Source organism: Podarcis muralis, chromosome 11, assembly GCF_964188315.1.
Source record: "Podarcis muralis chromosome 11, rPodMur119.hap1.1, whole genome shotgun sequence".
Classification (NCBI taxonomy): Eukaryota; Metazoa; Chordata; class Lepidosauria; order Squamata; family Lacertidae; genus Podarcis; species Podarcis muralis.
The window spans coordinates 17059873-17078674 of record NC_135665.1 but is presented as its reverse complement, the minus strand read 5'-3'; the positions used below and the strand labels follow the sequence as shown (position 1 = coordinate 17078674).

Sequence of the window (18802 nt, the reverse complement as noted above, 5' to 3'; positions counted from 1 at the left end):
GCAGTTTTAACATATTTATTGTGGTATAAGCTTTCATTATCCAGAACCCAGTTTTGTGCATCTGGTTAAGTAGGATCTAGTTTTTCAACCCTTGTAAGGTAAAGGTAAAGATACAGCTGTGGCCGACTCTGGGGTTGCAGTGCTCATCTCGCTTTTATTGGCCGAGGGAGCCAGCGTACAGCTTCCGGGTCATGTGGCCAGCATGACTAAGCCGCTTCTGGCGAACCAGAGCAGTGCACGGAAACGCCATTTACCTTCCCACCGCAGCGGTACCTGTTTATCTACTTGCACTTTGATGTGCTTTCGAACTGCTAGGTTGACAGGAGCAGGGACCGAGCAAGGGGAGCTCACCCCGTCACGGGGATTCGAACCGCCGACCTTCTGATCAGCAAGCCCTAGGCTCAGTGGTTTAAGCCTTGTACTTGCTAATAAATCTCTTGGCTTTTAAAGATGCCACAAGGTTCTTTCAGCTTTTTCATTTTCCTAGGGGTCGTCACGTTCTCCTCTGCAATGCATGTATTTTTTTAAACATAGAAAATGCACGTCCAGATTAACAGTATTGCTTTCTGAAACTTCAAAAATGGCGCTCATGGTAATTGTATCTTGCAAATCCTCCCTAAGTGAATCCTGTGTTGTCATTACATTGAATTCTGTTACCTCAGACTGGAACACACCCAGATGCACATCTCAGGAGTAAAGAAGAAGAAAAGCAGTATATAAATCTGTCATGCTTTCTGCAGGCTAGAATGCTATATATGGAATAATAATTGTTTCTGAATGTTATTTTGCAGGGCAAAGCCAAGTTCTTAACTACGAAGTTCAGCTTACATCATATTTAATTATTTCCGTGTAGCCTCCAGTACTTGGGAATGATACACAGGATGCGCTAGTAATTATTATCTCAATGTGATATATGGTTCAAATGTGCTACACTCTTTTTTTGGTATATAACTTATCAGGGGCTTGCATAGATTCGAGATGAGCTCTGGGATTCTGTATGCTGGGTTGCTTCCAGTCTCTCAACATGGTTTTGTTAACACAAATTTTCAATGGCACCCCTGAGTAATTGCTGGCAAGAAAGTATACAGCCGAGCCTACTTAAAAATAAACTGTTTAAGAAATAGTCCTGTGAAAAGAATAACATCTTCTGCAAATGAGCTTTAACTTACATTAAATTAAAGTTAAGCTATCTTGAAAAGAATGAAGGATTTCAAAGGAGTCAGCTGTAAAAAGTAAGAATTGACACAGAATAAAAGCACAGTGCAGAAAAGCACTAAACCTGAAGTCTAAAGAAAAGTATGGCATGCGTAGTTTAAATGGGTCATATTGTGAGCATCTAAAGCAGCTTTAGTCATATATCTCTAACTTGGTTCTCTTTTTTATAATTTTTTAAATTAATTTTTCATTAATAACAATCCAATATAGACCACATTAATACAATACCAAATCATAATTCGATTAAAAAAGCCAATCATCAGATTCCAAATTAAACATTTTGGTTGACTTCCCATGTTTCTGATATAAGGAGATTTTTTAGGAGATATTGATTACTTGTTCTTGCTCCAATCCGCTTATTTAATCCAAATAATACAGTTCCAATGTGTTGACTTTCATTCATATTTCACTGTTTCATATCCTTTAATTTGCAAGAGGAGTTTATATCTGGTAACTTTCTGTGTGGAATGTTTTTTCCCCTTTCCAATATTCAACCTTCCTTTTTGTTGCAGTCAATCATTTTTGGCATCCCCCCCCACTCCAAGGACTCAATTTTACTGCGTATCTTTCGCCATTTTGCTTTTCTCAAAACTGAAAGTGCTCTAGCGACGTGGTTCTCAATACGCAAGCTGTTTCAGTGGTTCGTCTGTGCTGAAGGTGTCAATGAGACTCCTTGACTCCTAGGTTAAAAAATCCTAGTGTCCTTCCAGCTTCCCCAGCAAACCATTAATTCTAACATAGTCTTCATTGTATCATTGACTTCTATGCAAGAATGATAACAATATTTTGAACAAAGCAATTTCAAGTGGATCATATCTTCTTCAGAAGCCCTTTTCTACTTCTGTTCCCTTTCTATCTCTCATTTTGCCTCCGCCTTTCCTGATTCTGACTTTGCTTCTTCTAAGGTTTGTTTCCAAGCCCTCATATTGAAACTGGTTTGTAAATGGATCCAATGTGTGTAGCCTTGTTGTCACAAACGTCACGTGGTGGCTGTTTGAGGCAGGAGTAATAATGTGAAGAGTGGGTCTTCCGGTGGATTTCTCCCACTGCAGGGAGAATTTCTGTGCCCTCATCTGCTGTTGCAAAGACTGTTTTGTGGCATTGAGAATCTCCATGAGATGGATCAGTCCACGCGCTCAGCTGGTTTACATAGTCAGCCATCAAACTAAGCAACTGTACGCAGAAGGCCTTTCAAGTAACAGCATGTGTTCTTTGTATCGCACAGTGAACTTGTTCAGCACGGACTTGGGATGGATCCGCTTCTCTGGAAACTTGTGTTGTGCAACTAGCTGAAAAATCCCACAGTACTTTTTAAGGAGGGAGTTAACATGGATGAGAGACAGGACGTTTTCTTCATCCAACAAATTTAGAAAAGCCATCAGCAGGTGGACAGAGAACTTTAAGAAAAATATGTTGTGCAGATCCAGCACAGCAAGTATGTCAGGAAGTACAGTTAATCAAAGACAGATTACTGGCTACCATTTGGGTATCATTTCTCTATCTGTCCAAAAATGAAGATAGTTGATGACAGAGGGCTGTACTCAGAACAGAATGATTGACTCTTTTATTTATCTAATCGTAGCGGGCCGAGTCTTGACTATTTCATCGGTGTGTTTGGTTTTTCTGCATGCTATTTGTCTTGTGGGTGTTCTGTTTGATCATGATCTCTTGATACATAGACGGCTGTTTTGATAACCGCTACCAACTTTGTGGGCAGAGACAGAAAGGTAAAAGCAGGGACAAAAAATGGATTAGCAAATGTGCCACAAAACTTTACAGATCTTTTTAAAAGAGAGTACAGTTGTACCTTGGTTGTCGAATGGAATCCATTCTGGAAGTCCATTCGACTTCTAAAAACGTTCTACAAGCAAGGCACAGCTTCCAATTGGCTGCAGGAGCTTCCTGCACACAATTGGAAGCTGTGTAAGCCATGTCGGACATTCTCCTTCTAAAGAACGTTCACAAACTGGAACACTCACCTCCGGGTTTGCGGCGTTCGGGAGCCAAAACGTTCGACCCCCAAGGTGTTCGGCTTCCAAGGTACAACTGTATGTGAGAAGTAAAACCCACACAGGACTCTAAGACTGGGCTATGTTATCTCAGTTACAATTAACACGTCATATAGTTTCTAATACCCCAGAATTCACTAGTTGTGGTTGAATTGAAAAACTGTAATTTGAGATGTGCTCCCTTTTCTTTCATATATGTTAGAAAATCTGTATGCATATGCTTATATAATGGCAGAAAACTAGCTTACTTCTTTTTGAAAGACTGATAGTAATGTAGCTGTCTCACACGCATAGAGGGAGTTTGCAAAGGGGTGCAATGCCCACATGGAAGCCATTTAAAACACTTCCACTGTATAACCACCCCAACTAGCTGTTGTACACCTGGGCTAGGGTGGAAATGAAATTCAGGTCAGGATTTTGACTTTGATGCAAGATTGGACCCAGTGCCTGTCATTCCAGAGTTTGGAAGTCTATACACATTTGGTGCAAGCTGCCACCTCGGCGCATGATGTGATTTAAGGCCCATCAAGTGGTGTTCAACAAATGTCCTGTCCTGTATAAACACACACACAGTCTCGCTCTTATCTCCAATGACAACTCATCAGATGGTGTAACTCATGAGAAAATACTTCAAAGTATGATTCTGTAAACCTGTTTCTTATCTTCATTGATATATTGCCAGATGTTGTGTTTCACTAAAGCAATAAAAAGTTACTTTTCTTTGTCCGTTAATGAGATTCTTGTAAAAACACAGAGGCGTGCTCCTGATATAAAATGAGCAGTCTCCTTTTATGTTTGTTACTGTTTATCTTTTTTTAAAAGTACTCAGTGCTTTACAATTACATCATTCTCCCTCTCAATGACTCCACGAGGTAGCTTAGGCCTAACGTACAGTGATTTGTACAAGGCCACCCAGTGAGCTTAACGATTGAGCAGTGGCTTGGATGTGACAATCCCATCCCTTCCTTATTTATTCAGAAGTACTTCTATTGAGTTCAGTGGAACTTACTCCCAGGCAAGTATCTATGGGATCACAGATACTGAATCTGTAAGTGATCAGTATGCCGATGACACTTAACTCTACTTCATGGTAATACCTGAATCAGGTGAGGCTGTGTAAGTCTTGAACCATTGCCTGTGGTTGGTGATGGGCTGGAGGAGGGTCAATAAACTGAAGCTGAATCTTGGTGAGACAGAAGCCCTTTGGGTGAATAGTTCCCAACTTCAGGACACTGGAAGGTTAGATATGTAGCTTAGATGCACTCTTAGATCTGATACTGTCACTGGAGACACAGGTATCCTAAGTCCTTTTTTCTAGCTTTGACTGGTACGCCAGCTACAGACATTCCTGGACAAGGTTAGCTGAACCACAGTGGTGATCTCTAGTCTACTGCAGTGCACTCTATGTGGAGCTGCTCTTGAGATTGGTTTGGAGATTGCAGCTAGCACAGAATGCTGTGGAATGATGTTTGCCTGGACAGGCATATCAGCATATTGTACTAGTGCTGAAAGCTCTGCCTGGTTGCCAGTACACTACCAAAATAAGATTAAGGTATTACTTTTAGTGTACAAAGCCATAGACTGTGTAGGACAAGGTTACATTGCTGCTGCCATGAGTGCTGGAAGGAAGACCCTTCCCTGCTATCATATCTCCTATCAGTCTCATCTTTTCCAAGCTAAACATACCCAGCTCCCTCAGCTGTTCCTCATAACGTTTGGTTTCCAGACCCTTGATCATCTTGGTTACCCTCCTCCGCACAAGTTCCAGCTTGTCAATATCCTTAGTCAATTGTGGTGCCCAGAACTGGACACAATATTCCAGGTCTGACCAAGGCAGAATAGAGTGGTACTGTTACTTCTGCATAACACTGTTGACTCATGTTACTTCTCCTATCACTGCTGCTGCATCATAACGTTGACTCATGCTAAGCTTGTGGTCTACTAGAGCCAGTGTGGTGTAGTGGTTAAGAGCGATAGACTCGTAATCTGGGGAACCGGGTTCGCTTCCCTGCTCCTCCACCTGCAGCTGCTGGGTGTACCCTTGGGCTAGTCACACTTCTCTGAAGTCTCTCAGCCTCACTCACCTCACAGAGTGTTTGTTGTGGGGGAGGAAGGGAAAGGAGAATGTTAGCCGCTTTGAGACTCCTTAGGGTAGTGATAAAGCGGGATATCAAATCCAAACTCCTCCTCCTCCTCTTCTTCTTCTTTATAAATACATTGAACAACAACAGGCCAAAGACAGAACCTTGTAGCACTCCACTTGCCACTTTATTCCAGGATGACGAAGAATTATGAGCATTCTTTGGGTTTGGTCACTTCAACCATCTGGAAAAGCCCTCCTCATTGTCTCTGATTCATTGAGTTTCTATACAGACTAAAGCAGCTTAATGTCACCAGTACTTTGAAACACTGTTCCCTCTGAAATCAGGCAGGCACCCACAATTCTGATATTTTGCTGCTTGCTGAATTCATTTATGTTTCTCCCCTCCCCTCCCCCCCAGAAATTAATTTGATTGAATGTAGGTAATTCTGTATTTTATAATATTGCAATTTTATGATGTTTCAATTGTACATTGCCATACATCTATAAATAATATAAATAAACTCTGCCTGCACCACACCCGCCAGCATCTGCTCCCTGAGGTGGTTGCCTCATTCTGCCCAATGATAGGACTGGCCCAGATTTGGATTCCCAGCATGTGTACTTGCAGCAGAAAAAGCTTGCACTGTTTCCCCAAGACAGAGATGATTTCCATGTAGAAGGAATAATAATACTTGAAGCAGCCTTAGGTGTGTTTTCCCCGACCAGAAGTATTTTATTAATAACTGTCCTTCATTTTAATAAACAAAGACATAAATGATAATGTGGAATGTTGTAAGACGAGTGTATAGATTGTGCTGAACATATTTAAACGACCTCTTGGGCCCTCCAAAGCAAGTTTTGAGAAATCTAAATATTTCACTGTGCATCTGCTACTGGCACATAGCCACCCACCCACATTAAGTCAAAGTAAATGACATTTACCGTATTTTTCACTCTATAAGACGCACCAGACCACAAGACGCACCTAGTTTTTGGGGGAAGAAAACAAGAAAAAAAATATTCTGAATCTCAGAAGCCAGAACAGCAAGAGGGATCGCTGCGCAGTGAAAGCAGCAATCCCTCTTGCTGTTCTGGCTTCTGTGATAGCTGCACAGCCTGCATTCGCTCCATAAGACGCACACATATTTCCCCTTACTTTTTAGGAGGGAAAAAGTGAGTCTTATAGAGCAAAAAATACAGTATTTTAGTGTTTGGAAAGAAAGAGGCTAATGGAACAGGACCTGGCACCTAAGTTGCCTATATCTGCGCTGCTGGAACTGCCTCCAAAATATCATGGTTTGGAATTCTTGTACTGATGTAACTTACGTGTCATCATCACAAGCATTTTCTGGCTGTTTCAGGAAGTCTTAAAGCATTAAGGGTCTATTTGAAATTTATTCTGTATATGTGGCATGATGGAGCCTCGTTAAATAACACACCGTATCTGTTGATTTTGTTTCCCACTGCAGATGGGTTTTTTGCAGCTGAATGACGACTTCATATTTATTGAACCACTCAATCACACTTTGGCTGTGACAGGTCATGCACATCGCGTCTACAGGCGTAAAAGGTCCATACCTGAGAAAGCCACTGCAAAGCCTGCTTCTCATAGTCAGTACTGTGGTGTTATTACTGGTAATGTAATCCCTGTTAACCTATTTAATGCCATAGGCACTTCTTGTAAGAAACAAATATCTTTTTCTTAATCTCTATTCACTATTCTGGTTAAAGGTAAAGGTAAAGGACCCCTGACAGTTAAGTCCAGACGTGAATGACTCTGGGGTTGCGGCGCTCATCTCACTTTACTGGCCGAGGGAGCTGGCATTTTGCAACCTCCCCAGACAGTTTTTTCCGGGTCATGTGGCCAGCATGACTAAGCCGCTTCTGGCAAAACCAGAGCAGTGCACGGAAACGCCATTTACTTTCCCACCAGAGCGGTACCTATTTATCTACTTTCACTGGCATGCTTTCCAACTGCTAGGTTGGCAGGAGCTGGGACAGAGCAATGGGAGCTCACCCCGTCGTGGGGATTTGAACCGCTGACTTTCCAATCGGCAAGCTCTAGGCTCAGTGCTTTAGACCACAGTGCCACCCGCGTCCCTACTACTCTGGTTACCTGAGTACTATTACTTTAAATGACAATCAGCCCTATTCCATAGTTGTTGAGTTGTAGAAAGTGCCATTGATTTCAGTAGTCTATAATTTGGATTGTCCCATTAAACACAATATTACTTGGAGTTCCACTGAAATTAGTGAGACTTGCTTCCAAGTACACGGAGCCTCAGTCTCTGTTTAAAATCAGTGGACAGAAACTCCTTTACTTGGAAATAAATTTAACTGAAGACAGTTTCCAAGTAAATGTGTTTAGAATTGATGTGCCAGGATTCTAACAGGACAAGTCGCAAATCAACCTGCCAACTCACTTTTTGGATAGGATCACACTCTCTTCTGCAATGAAAGCTGATTCCCTTTTTGTCCTTCTTCTGATCTATCTCTTCTTCATTGTGGTTCTCAAATGTTGTGCTCAAGAGCCAAGCTCACTGTGTCAAAATACAGTTCTTGCAAAACCACTTTAGGGTTTTTAGTTTGTTTCCAGGTTAATTAAGCTTACTTTGTTAATTCGTTTAGGGCTTGCTCACATTTGAGCATTATCTAGCCGTTAATTCACTTCATCAACCCCCCCCCTTTGAATTAGACTGGATTAAACATCTGCATATATTTGAATTTGCATATGAGGAGGAACTTCATTTTCCCCCAGTAGGCATTCCATTTTGTGTTGTCCCTTCCTTCAAATTTGTTGATTCTGTTACTCCACCTAAGTACTGGCGCAGGTGGAGCTGTAGTCTAAACCACTGAGCCTCTTGGGCTTGCCAATCGAAAGGTTGGCTGTTCGAATCCCCTCAATGGAGTGGGCTCCTGTTGCTCTGTCCCAGCTGCTGCCAACCTAGCAGTTCGAAAGCACACCAGTGCAAGTAGATAAATAGGTACCGCTGCGGCGGTAAGGTAAACAGTGTTTCTGTGCTCTCTGGTTTCCATCACGGTGTCCTGTTGCACCAGAAGTAGTTTAGTCCTGCTGGCCACATTACCCAGAAAGCTGTCTGTGGACAAACACCGGCTCCCTCGGCCTGAAAGCGAGATGAGTGCCACAACCCCATAGTCGCCTTTGACTGGACGTAACCGTCCAGGGATCCTTTACCATTACCTTTTTACTGACTGGGAAGTGTGCAGATAGCTGTGCATGCATGGCTGTCTCTGTCTTTTTTCTTTTTCTTTTTTTTTAAAGAAATCCCTGCCCAGGAAGTGGGCACCAAATACACAGTCAGGCAATTGCAAGTTTGTGCAGTTTTTGAGTTTTGTGCAAATTTGAGGGATCAAAAGAATATGGCTCAGTCTTGATGTTGCACTTACGAACACACTGGAAAAGAAACTGAAGCAATTGTAAATTGTCAGCACAAAATTCATCCCCCCCCCAACAACATATCCTGCAAATATATTTTTTTTTAATGCTTCTGTGGTTTCCTAGTTTCGTGCAATAGTGCGAGATCAAAAGGTAAAATATGTCTCAGAATAGGAATACCGGAAATAGTTATGACATTAGCGGGGAAAGAAATGAAAGCACTGAGGAATTTGTGGGCATGGAAAGGGAAGTAGTAGACAGTTAATCTACCCATCCAAAAATACCCCCCCCCCCCAATCATCTGTGCCCCTGAGTGGAGCAGTTTGGATCCCAATCCCCTCCCCCTGTATCGGGTAAGCCTGAATTTACAGGGGAAAGCATCAAGATTGGTGTTGTTTAAGGGTAATGATGTAACCAGGGGCGTTACATCATTACAACTCCCAATAGACTGCGATCCACTCACAGTATAAAAAAATGACAGTGATCTACCCATTGTCGTTGGGTGTACCAAAGTGTACCATTTTTTTGGGGGGGGGGGAGATCACAGAGGGGCCAAAGAGCTAACAGGTGGATCTACCAAGAACACCCCATGATCTACCAACCTGGACTAGACAAATTAAATGGCAATGCAAACACACAGTAAACTGGTATGGACAAACCCTTATATTCATCACATGCACAGTTTGTAAAATAAGCTAAATGAAAATTAGCATTTTAAACAGAATATTGTAATGATTCAATCTTGTTCAGCCTCAGAGCGTCAAGATTTGAATCAATTTACGTGGGTTTTGCTCTTTCTTGCTTATGTTGGCAAGATTATCTGAATGAACGATGATGTCAAAATGTGTGCTTCATCTCCCATGTCATTTATTATTACTAATGCTACTGCTGTTATGAATGAAATCGTGGGGATAAGAGACTCTTTCTCCTCCTCCTCCTGGATTTTCAAAAGTGGCAGGTATGGACACAAACCACTTACGTTTCCCTCCCTGTGCAACCTCACCTTGAGCAGTTTAAAAAACATTTATTTTAACCTTTCATTCTTTTGCCCAAATCAAATGACAGCAGTTTCCATCTTTCCATGTGTTTAGCTCATAATAACATCTTTAGGAGCTATCATTGTTTTTTGTTATTTTGTATGTGTGTTTTGAAAGACTCCCACACACAGACCCTTTTTTGTTTTCTTCCTCCTCATCTGTGTGGTCTGTTTTCGCAGTTCCTCCATAGGCATTGGTTGCATTTTAAGAGGCTCTTCAGCTTTCAAGGGTTCCTACTGAGAGACCAAAGGGGGAAGTAGAGCAATTTTAAACAGAGAATGTTGCTGGAACCAGTCATCTCTTGAAATGGAAGAAGGCTATTAAATGTGACAGTTGTATACATAATGGCCTTTTTGTTGTAAATTAAAAAAAAATAAAATTAAAACCCAGTGCAAAGTACTCAGAAACACCAGCATTAATAGACTTGCAGAAGGGATGGAGTGAAAGTATTTTCACTAACATTTTATCACATAGGGATATTTTCTTTAGTTTTTAAGCATTTTCCCCCTTAGCAAGCTTAACTACTGAACTGTGATTCTTTTATATCTGCAAGTTGGGGGGGGGGGGAGAGAAATGAAAGCGCCGTATTGTTTTATTAGCATTCTCCATCCTTCTTCTGAACACTTTTTAAGTTATTGTCCATAAATGTTTCTTGCCAGTTTCTAAGAAAGCAATTTTGATTATTTTATTGCATCCCATGACTAAGGAAAATAAAGATGAGATTGGAAATACCTATGATTCCTATTTTGGAATAGAAATTATAATTTAGTGTGTACTTGCAACAGGAGAATCCACCTCCCACATTTTTTATTTAACTTCACAGATGCTTATTTAACTTCACAGATTTTAGGGAGCTGTGATTGATTCACAGAGCTGAGGTTGAATTAATGATAAAAAATATACGTGTAGCTTCTGATTTTTGAGCTTGTGGAAGCATGTTGCTGCTAAATCTACAGTATGTTCCTGCTTCTACAGTAAAAAATATTAAGTGAACTATGTGTAGCTCATTAGTCTTAGTTCAGGGGAATGTGCTATAGAGCAAAGTTGGCAGCATTAAAAACCAGGGAAATGTGAAGCCCCATAAACCCATCAAATGCGCTGGAACTTGTGTTAAGCAGTTAATTGATTATTGAGGCCAGTCGATTATCTGTTGGACATATGAGCATGACTAGAATAAGCAGACATGCCAGTTACTCTAAAAGTTTAGAGCAGGAACAGTGCCGGATTTATGTATAAGCTAAACAACTATAGCTTAGGGCCCCACTTTCTTGGGCCCCCCAAAAAAATTAAGGGGAAAAATCCTGGATGTACATTTCCAAAATATGATAAAAAATAAAATAAACCTACACACAGCAACAGTGTTTTGTGTTGTGTATGGAGCTATTAAAGATAAAAGTAAAGGTACCCCTGACAGTTAAGTCCAGTCACGGACGACTCTGGGGTTGCGGCGCTCATCTCACTTTACTGGCCGATGGAGCCGGCATTTGTCCGCAGACAGCTTCCGGGTCATGTGGCCAACATGACTAAGCTGCTTCTGGCGAACCAGAGCAGCACATGGAAACGCCGTTTACCTTCCCGCCGGAGTGGTACCTATTTATCTCCTTGCACTTTGACGTGCTTTCAAACTGCTAGGTGGGCAGGAGCTGGGACCGAGCAATGGGAGCTCACCCCGTCGCAGGGATTCGAAACGCCAAACGTCTAATCAGCAAGGCCTGGACTCTGTGATTTAGACCACAGCGCCACCCACATCCCATTTATGGAGCTATTAGGTCCATAAATTACCATATAGCATATACTCAACACAAAAAACAGCGACAAGGACAGCTGGACATATAAAGGGTTCCATTACCTTCAGTAGCTAAACCTAAATCCAGCCCTGAGCAGGAAGTGTAACGTTATATTCATTAGCATTGTATGATCCATGGTTGGTAAATATTTCATTTATAAGTTGATAATCACTAGAGGTTTGAACAAAAGCCATAAAACATGTATCCCAGTGAAACATTTTTTTGCTAAAAATGGCTAGGATGCCTTTCTGTCAATCACAGAGCATATATTTAGATGCAGAAGAACCCTAGCATCTCCAGAAAGAGATGGCCCAATAGCATAACTCAGTATAAAGCATCTTTACGCGATCATTTGTCTACTACTTGTTTCTGTTGCAGAGAAAAGACTACCCAAGAGCCAAAAAGGAACAGAAAGCGGACGAGGAAAAAGATATTCCTATAAATTACCTCAAGAATATAATGTGGAGACTGTCGTTGTTGCAGATCCGGCTATGATTTCCTATCACGGGGCTGATGCAGCTAGACGATTTATCCTAACGATTCTAAATATGGTAGGGAACGTTGAGACTTTCTGTAAAGATAATACGCTGGGTGATCGCCAGCTAAGTCATACCCATTGCAAACTATGAATGTAAGTGAATGGCTGCCATTTATCCCAGTTGGTCTACTCTACCGTCAATTTAAATTAGCTTGAAGGTTCAGTAAAGCGCAGAACACAGCTTAATTGTATAAGTCATTAGGATTGGAAGGTGGGGTCCTAGTGTGGGTCAGAGTCCTGATTAGTACTCTTATGACGGCGCAGGATCTGACCCAAGCTCCCATCTCCAGTTTAGACTCAACCTTTTTGGCCCTTCTTGTTAGGTTTCCATAGATTTCTTGTGAGATGTAACAGTGCTGCTTTCCCCCCAGCCTAGCCTTCTTACATTAGTACACTATGATATTCCTTGAACATTCAGGAACAAAATATTAAGGAGTCAACAGTACGTTCCACTCTCACTTACATAAAGTGCTCTGTGTGCTTGGATGTGAACATGAGCTTCTAATTCCATCAAAGAAAGTTCTTCTGTGTGCAAACGAAGATGAGCTCTCTGCCCATCCCCCTAAAAAACAGATGATGAAGTTGTTCCGAACATGGAGACTGTGTTTGTGTATTGCCCAGACCCAATTGTTATATAAAATTGTTGTATAAAACACTCGGAACCCATCAGACCGCCAAAGCAGATTTGTGATTTTCATTTTACAATTCTGAAATAGTGTTTTAATCCATTTGTTTTAGGTGTTCAATCTTTTCCAACACAAGAGCCTTGGAATTCGAGTGAACCTTCGAGTGACTAAGCTTGTTTTGCTTCATGAGACTCCAGTAAGAAAGTACTGCATTTACCTTTTCCATGTAATAATAATAATAATAATAATAATAATAATAATAATAATAATTTATTATTTATACCCCACCCATCTGGCTGAGTTTCCCCAGCCACTCTGGGCGGCTCCCAATAAAGTGTTAAAAACAATACAGCATTAAATATTAAAAACTTCCCTAAACAGGGCTGCCTTCAGATGTCTTTTAAAGATAGGATAGCTGCTTATTTCCTTCACATCTGAAGGGAGGGTGTTCCACAGGGTGGGCGCCACTACTGAGAATGCCCTCTGCCTGGTTCCCTGTAACCTCACTTCTCGCAATGAGGGAACCGCCAGAAGGCCCTCGGTGCTGGATCTCAGTGTCTGGGCTGAATGATGGGGGTGGAGACACTCCTTCAGGTATACAAGACTGAGGCCATTTAGGGCTTTAAAGTTCAGCACCAACACTTTGAATTGTGCTCGGAAACGTACTGGGAGCCAATGCAGATCTCTCAGGACCAGTGTTATGTGGTCCCGGTGGCCACTCCCAGTCACTAGTCTAGCTGCCGCATTCTGGATTAATTGCAGTTTCTGGGTCACCTTCAAAGATAGCCCCATGTAGAGTGCATTGCAGTAATCCAAGCGGGAGATAACCAGAGCATGCACCACTCTGGTGAGACAGTCCGCGGGCAGGTAGGGTCTTAGCCTGCGTACCAGGTGGAGCTGGTAGACAGCTGCCCTGGACACAGAATTAACCTGCAATATATGTATTATTATCATTATTATTTAGAATAGACATCTGTACAGATAAAGGACATGCACTCTTAAATTATAAGGTTGGGTGGAAATGATGAGGGAGGACACATTTTGGTGAAGCTTTCTCAAGCAGTGAAAAACATCTCTCCGCTTTTAGCAGAGGTGCTCAAAAGGGAAGCAGGCAGCTCCTTGTAGCCGTTCTGTCTGGTGACACACTAAATTATCCCCCTGCTTAACAGCAGCGAGTTGTGCCTTGTGCCTAGTTATTGGTACTTACTACAAATTATGTGGGACGCGGGTGGCGCTGTGGGTTAAACCACAGAGCCTAGGACTTGCTGATTAGAAGGTTGGCGGTTCGAATCCCCATGATGGGGTGATCTCCCGTTGATCAGTCCCTGCTCCTACCATCCTAGCAGTTCGAAAGCACGTCAAAGTGCAAGTAGATAAATAGTTACTACTCCGGCGGGAAGGTAAACAGCATTTCCGTGCACTGCTCTGGTTCGCCAGAAGCGGCTTAGTCATGCTGGCCACATGACCCGGAAGCTGTACGCAGGCTCCCTCGGCCAATAAAGCGAGATGAGCGCCGCAACCCCAGAGTCGGTCATGACTGGACCTAATGGTCAGGGGTCCCTTTACCTTTACTTTACAAATTATGTTTGGAAACCTCCATTCATAGAATCATAGAATTGTGGTTGAAACCTTGTGCAATGCAGGAGTCTTTTGCCCAACATGAGGTTCAAACCCATGACTCTGAGATTATGAGTCTCGTGCTCTTACCGACAGAGCTATGTGTGCCATCAATCACAAGCACAAAAGCTTTCACTTGAGTAGGTTTCCTCAGCTATTTCAATGTCGTGAGCAGCTTCAAATTCACAATGGGGATTGGTAAAATAATGTGAGGAAGATAGTGAGGTCTTCCTTGGTTGAAACAAACACAATTACAGCATGGCTGTATGAAACAACATGTGGATATTATTTTTAGGTTAATGTTAAGGGAAGATGCACTTAAAATCTCTGAAGCTGTTTGAAGGTGTATAGAACATTTTGTGTATGTGTCTTTTAAGTCACAAATATGTAATTTAGGTCAAACAGCTCTGTAAACAGTATGGTTCTATTTATCCAAATTCCCCAATGCAAACAAAAATATCTAAAGAGAATCTAAAGTTTAGATGAGTCAGACTTTCAATTACACATGTTTGTAGTCAGCTGGAAGGGGGAACATTATGGTTGTTGCAATGAAATAGATGTTTTAATATTGATTGTGGAATAGCAACCAATATTTGAATTCTCTATTATATGTCTTTAAAACACACACACACTCCTTTGCTTTAAAAAGCCATGTAGATACATATGTTACAACAAGTGAAACATTACACCTTTTAGGCTGACATGTATATTGGACATCATGGTGAAAAAATGCTGGAGAGTTTCTGCAAATGGCAACATGAAGAATTTGGTAAGAAAAATGACATCCATTTAGAGATGTCAACAAGCTGGGGTGAAGATGTGTCACCAGTAGACGCAGCCATTTTAATCACAAGGTAAGTTGCAAGTTTTTGTCCCTTTGGTTAATGGCCGTGAACCTCATGTAGGCACTCTGATGAGTTGATCGGTGATGAAGCAAAAAAGAAAACGAAAAACAGGCATCAGATGCAGGAATGAAGGGGGTTGGGAAACACCTCAAAAGATGAACAGAAACCACTGAAGCCCACAGTGTTTAGTGTTCCCCTTCCTCAGGTGTGATGGAGAAACAAGATGTCTTCTACACTATCTCGTTTTTTGCTTTTTTGTTTTAAAAAAGAAAGAACTGACTTAGATATTTGGATGCCTGCAGTATTTGTACATATATTATCTATGTCTGTTTATGTGAGGAGCATTAAAAGGGAAACAGGCTTGCAGAATCATGAAGGAATGTCTCAAAGGACAGAACAGAAGCATTCCAGTATTCTTAGCATACTGGCACCTGACTTCTAGAGTTAAGACATATCGTATCTGGGCTGAGCAGAAAGACGTAGTTCTGGAAGATTTAATATTAAGTCCACGTGAGATTTTCCTGTACCATCCTTCCGTATTTCTTTGTCATTTGCTATGCATCTCACCCTTTCCATACCTGCCTGTTTTATATGTTTCTTTGAAGAGATTCCTGTATAATAGTAAGCTTTATATGGAGTAGCTGAATATTTAGGCTTTGCATTACCCCTAAGGACCTCTTCTACCCCTGTATTTAATAGGTTTTAGTTTATGAGTAAAGTGTAATTTATGGAAATGACAGACTAGCAGTTGCCCATTCTTGCTTCAGATTCTTTTCTGCCATTAGTCACCTCATTTAAGCTTCAGAAAACTGCCGTAAATCTCTTAAAAGTTAGATTTTGCTCCCACTTGAAGGACTATTATCCCCTCTATAAGCTTGGCAAATCACTTGCAAGTTATGATTGCTTGACCTGATAATAGAAGATACCAAAGTATCCCTTATTGTGACTTCCACATGGAATATGCAGTACAGTTCTAGACAAATCTTTCTTCTTTGGCAATCACTTGTAGCCAAGTAACATTGTCTTCCATAAACACAGTTTTAACAATGTATCCGTAAGTGACTGTGGAAGCCAATTCTGGATCCACACATCCTTCCACAGTGGGGACAGAGGTTTCTGAGCAGGAGTTGATCATGGTGAGGGTTTACCAAGCATGCCTTCCTCTTAGCATGTTTCTCCCTAGTGTCCTGAGTTAGAGTGTCTTCGAAGTCCATGACACTTTTGGTAAAGGCTGTTCTCCAATTGGAGTGCTCGCAGGCCAGTGTTTCCCAGTTGTCAGTGTTTATGCTACATTTTTTAAGATTTGTCTTGAGACAGTCTTTGAACCTCTTTTGTTGACCACTGGCATTACGCTTTCCATTTTTAAGTTCGGGATAGAGTAGTTGCCTAGGAAGATGATAATCAGGCATCTGCACAACATGACCAGTCCAACGAAGTCGATGTTAAAGAACCATCGCTTCGACACTGGCGATCTTTGCTTCTTCCAGTACACTGGCATTAGTTCGCCTGTCTTCCCAGGTGATGTGTAAAAAAATTTTGGAGACACCATTGATGGAATCTTTCAAGGGGTTGGAGATACCTAGTTGGTTACTCAATGAGTTGGGAGTTAGAACAGAATAATGTGTTATTTCAGCTTATCTTTACAGACTTCCCCAACCTGGTGACTTTCAGGGTTTTTGGACTACAATTTCCATCATTCCCCATTTTTGACCATGCTTCCTGGGGTTGGTGGAAGTTGAGGAAGGCTCATTTATTACCACAGTGCTGAACTGCGAGCATATGTGTTGATACTTGTGCTGAGTGATGGCAGTTGTTTCAGAGATTGATTCAGTCCTCAAGCCCTATAGGCTTGCAAAGAAAAAGAAAGCATTTGGAGCATAAAGATCCACTCACAGGAAGACAATAAAATCTGAAAGCTCAGATGTTCCTTCAATGCTGAGCTTGGCTTACTCCCATCTTTAATTTTAGGGACTGGGAACAACTGATAGAACTGATCTCTTTTGGAAAGAGAAGGGGGAGGGAGAGGGGAAATGCTCCAGATTGTAGGCTGGTTTCCTTCTTCACAGACACATTTACTGATAAGAAAATCACCCAGCCTACCATGAAGAGCCATTGCTTGTAAGCTTTCTACAAAAGGCGGGAGACCAGAAATTGAGGGGCTGGCATTGGGGGGAAGAAGGGAAGAAGATTTTGGATGAGAGGGGCTCTGTGAAACTGAGTGGGGAGACAGAGTGGGGGTAGCTAGCATTAATCAAGTTCGAGGGGAAACAGGACACAGAATATAAGGCAAATTTGGCCATATAAATTGAGTGCATGCCTTTATATACCTCTTGCAGGAACATACTTACACATACTTACGAATGGTTTCATTTACATGTTTAAATTAAATGTGCATTTAAATGTGTTTTTAGCCTTTCCGGTGCATTTTGTACCATTGGCCCACTAAGATTTTAGTGGCGCTAATTAATAATAAAGTCACTTAAAGAATTTGATAAAATAATTGCTAGAGCAACGCTGCAATCCATTCTGTAGATTCAGATGCTACATGATGACCCTCCTGCAACTTCCCTAAGTAGAAATGAGGACACAAATAAATAATGAATTGTTTATAGGTGTATCTGGAGTATCATAAACTTTTACTGGGCAGCCTCGTCTCCAAGGAATACAGTTCTTATTCTTGGAAATTAGGGAATGTTTTACATTTGTCTCATTGCACAGGATGCAATTGTACTTCACTGTTGCCAAGACTTAAGAGTTCTATTTCCCCAAACTCTCATAATTAAACTTTTGGAAGTTTACTTCAACCAGGATAGAAATCAGCTGAATGAAAGCATCTCAGCCCACATATACTCTACTTATTAGGGTGTGCATGTACAAATCTCAATTTTATTTTTGACAAAGTACAACTTCCATGCTATTTGTGCCTTGTTATATTTCACATTTGTTCTCTTCTTTCTCATTCTTTAAACAGATATTAACCTTAAGAGCAGTTATGTAAGTGCATTCATAACACCCACAGGCTTCCCCCCTCCAGATTCACAAACATTAAACCCTATGTCTAACTGCTAATATGTTTGCATCGGCCTTAACACATGATTCATCTCTTGTACTGCAGATACTGGCATATTGTAATCTTGTACAGCTAACTTGCAGCCTACGCGATTTAACTTGTGCACATTCAGCTTTACATATTTGGCAATTTTAAAAAAAAATAATGAAGGGGGCAGGTGTTCATGGAAAAAGACTTTGTCAGTCTTATTATTGAACCTAATGTGCTTTGACTATGGTGGAATCTACACACATATAAAAGAAGTTGTGAAAATGCATTTTTTTAAAAAAAGTTTTGAAAAATATATCAAATTCTCCATAGCTCACCATCACCATCTAGTGTCACATTTGTATAATGCACTTTACAACACACTTAAAACGTTTTATGTGCAGCAGTATAGCTGAGTCCTATATACGATTTTGGCTGTAGACGCTATTCCTGGAATGTAACCCCAGCATAAACTGAGAGTCACCTGTATGTTGAGACTTAGCACAGTGGTTAGAAACAGGGAAAACTTCCATATTTAATTGTATACTTTCTTTTCATAACCTCTTTTTTATTATTTTAGAGCTGTGTTTCCCCAATTTGGGTCTTCAGCT

At 41.2% G+C, this 18802-nt stretch overlaps 1 protein-coding gene across 2 annotated transcripts in view; it reads left to right on the top strand.

The window, feature by feature from the left end:
- Positions 1–18802, top strand: part of ADAMTS19 (ADAM metallopeptidase with thrombospondin type 1 motif 19) — a 114559-nt gene that overhangs the window by 22348 nt on the left and 73409 nt on the right. Inside the window, exons 3-6 of one of the 2 annotated variants that reach the window (XM_028748057.2) lie at positions 6777–6918; positions 11907–12079; positions 12805–12888; positions 15006–15163. In XM_028748057.2, coding sequence (XP_028603890.2) covers positions 6777–6918; positions 11907–12079; positions 12805–12888; positions 15006–15163 — 557 coding nt within the window. Of the gene's footprint in view, positions 1–6776; positions 6943–11906; positions 12080–12804; positions 12889–15005; positions 15164–18802 lie in introns of both variants that reach the window. The other variant, XM_028748056.2, reaches the window with a different exon arrangement.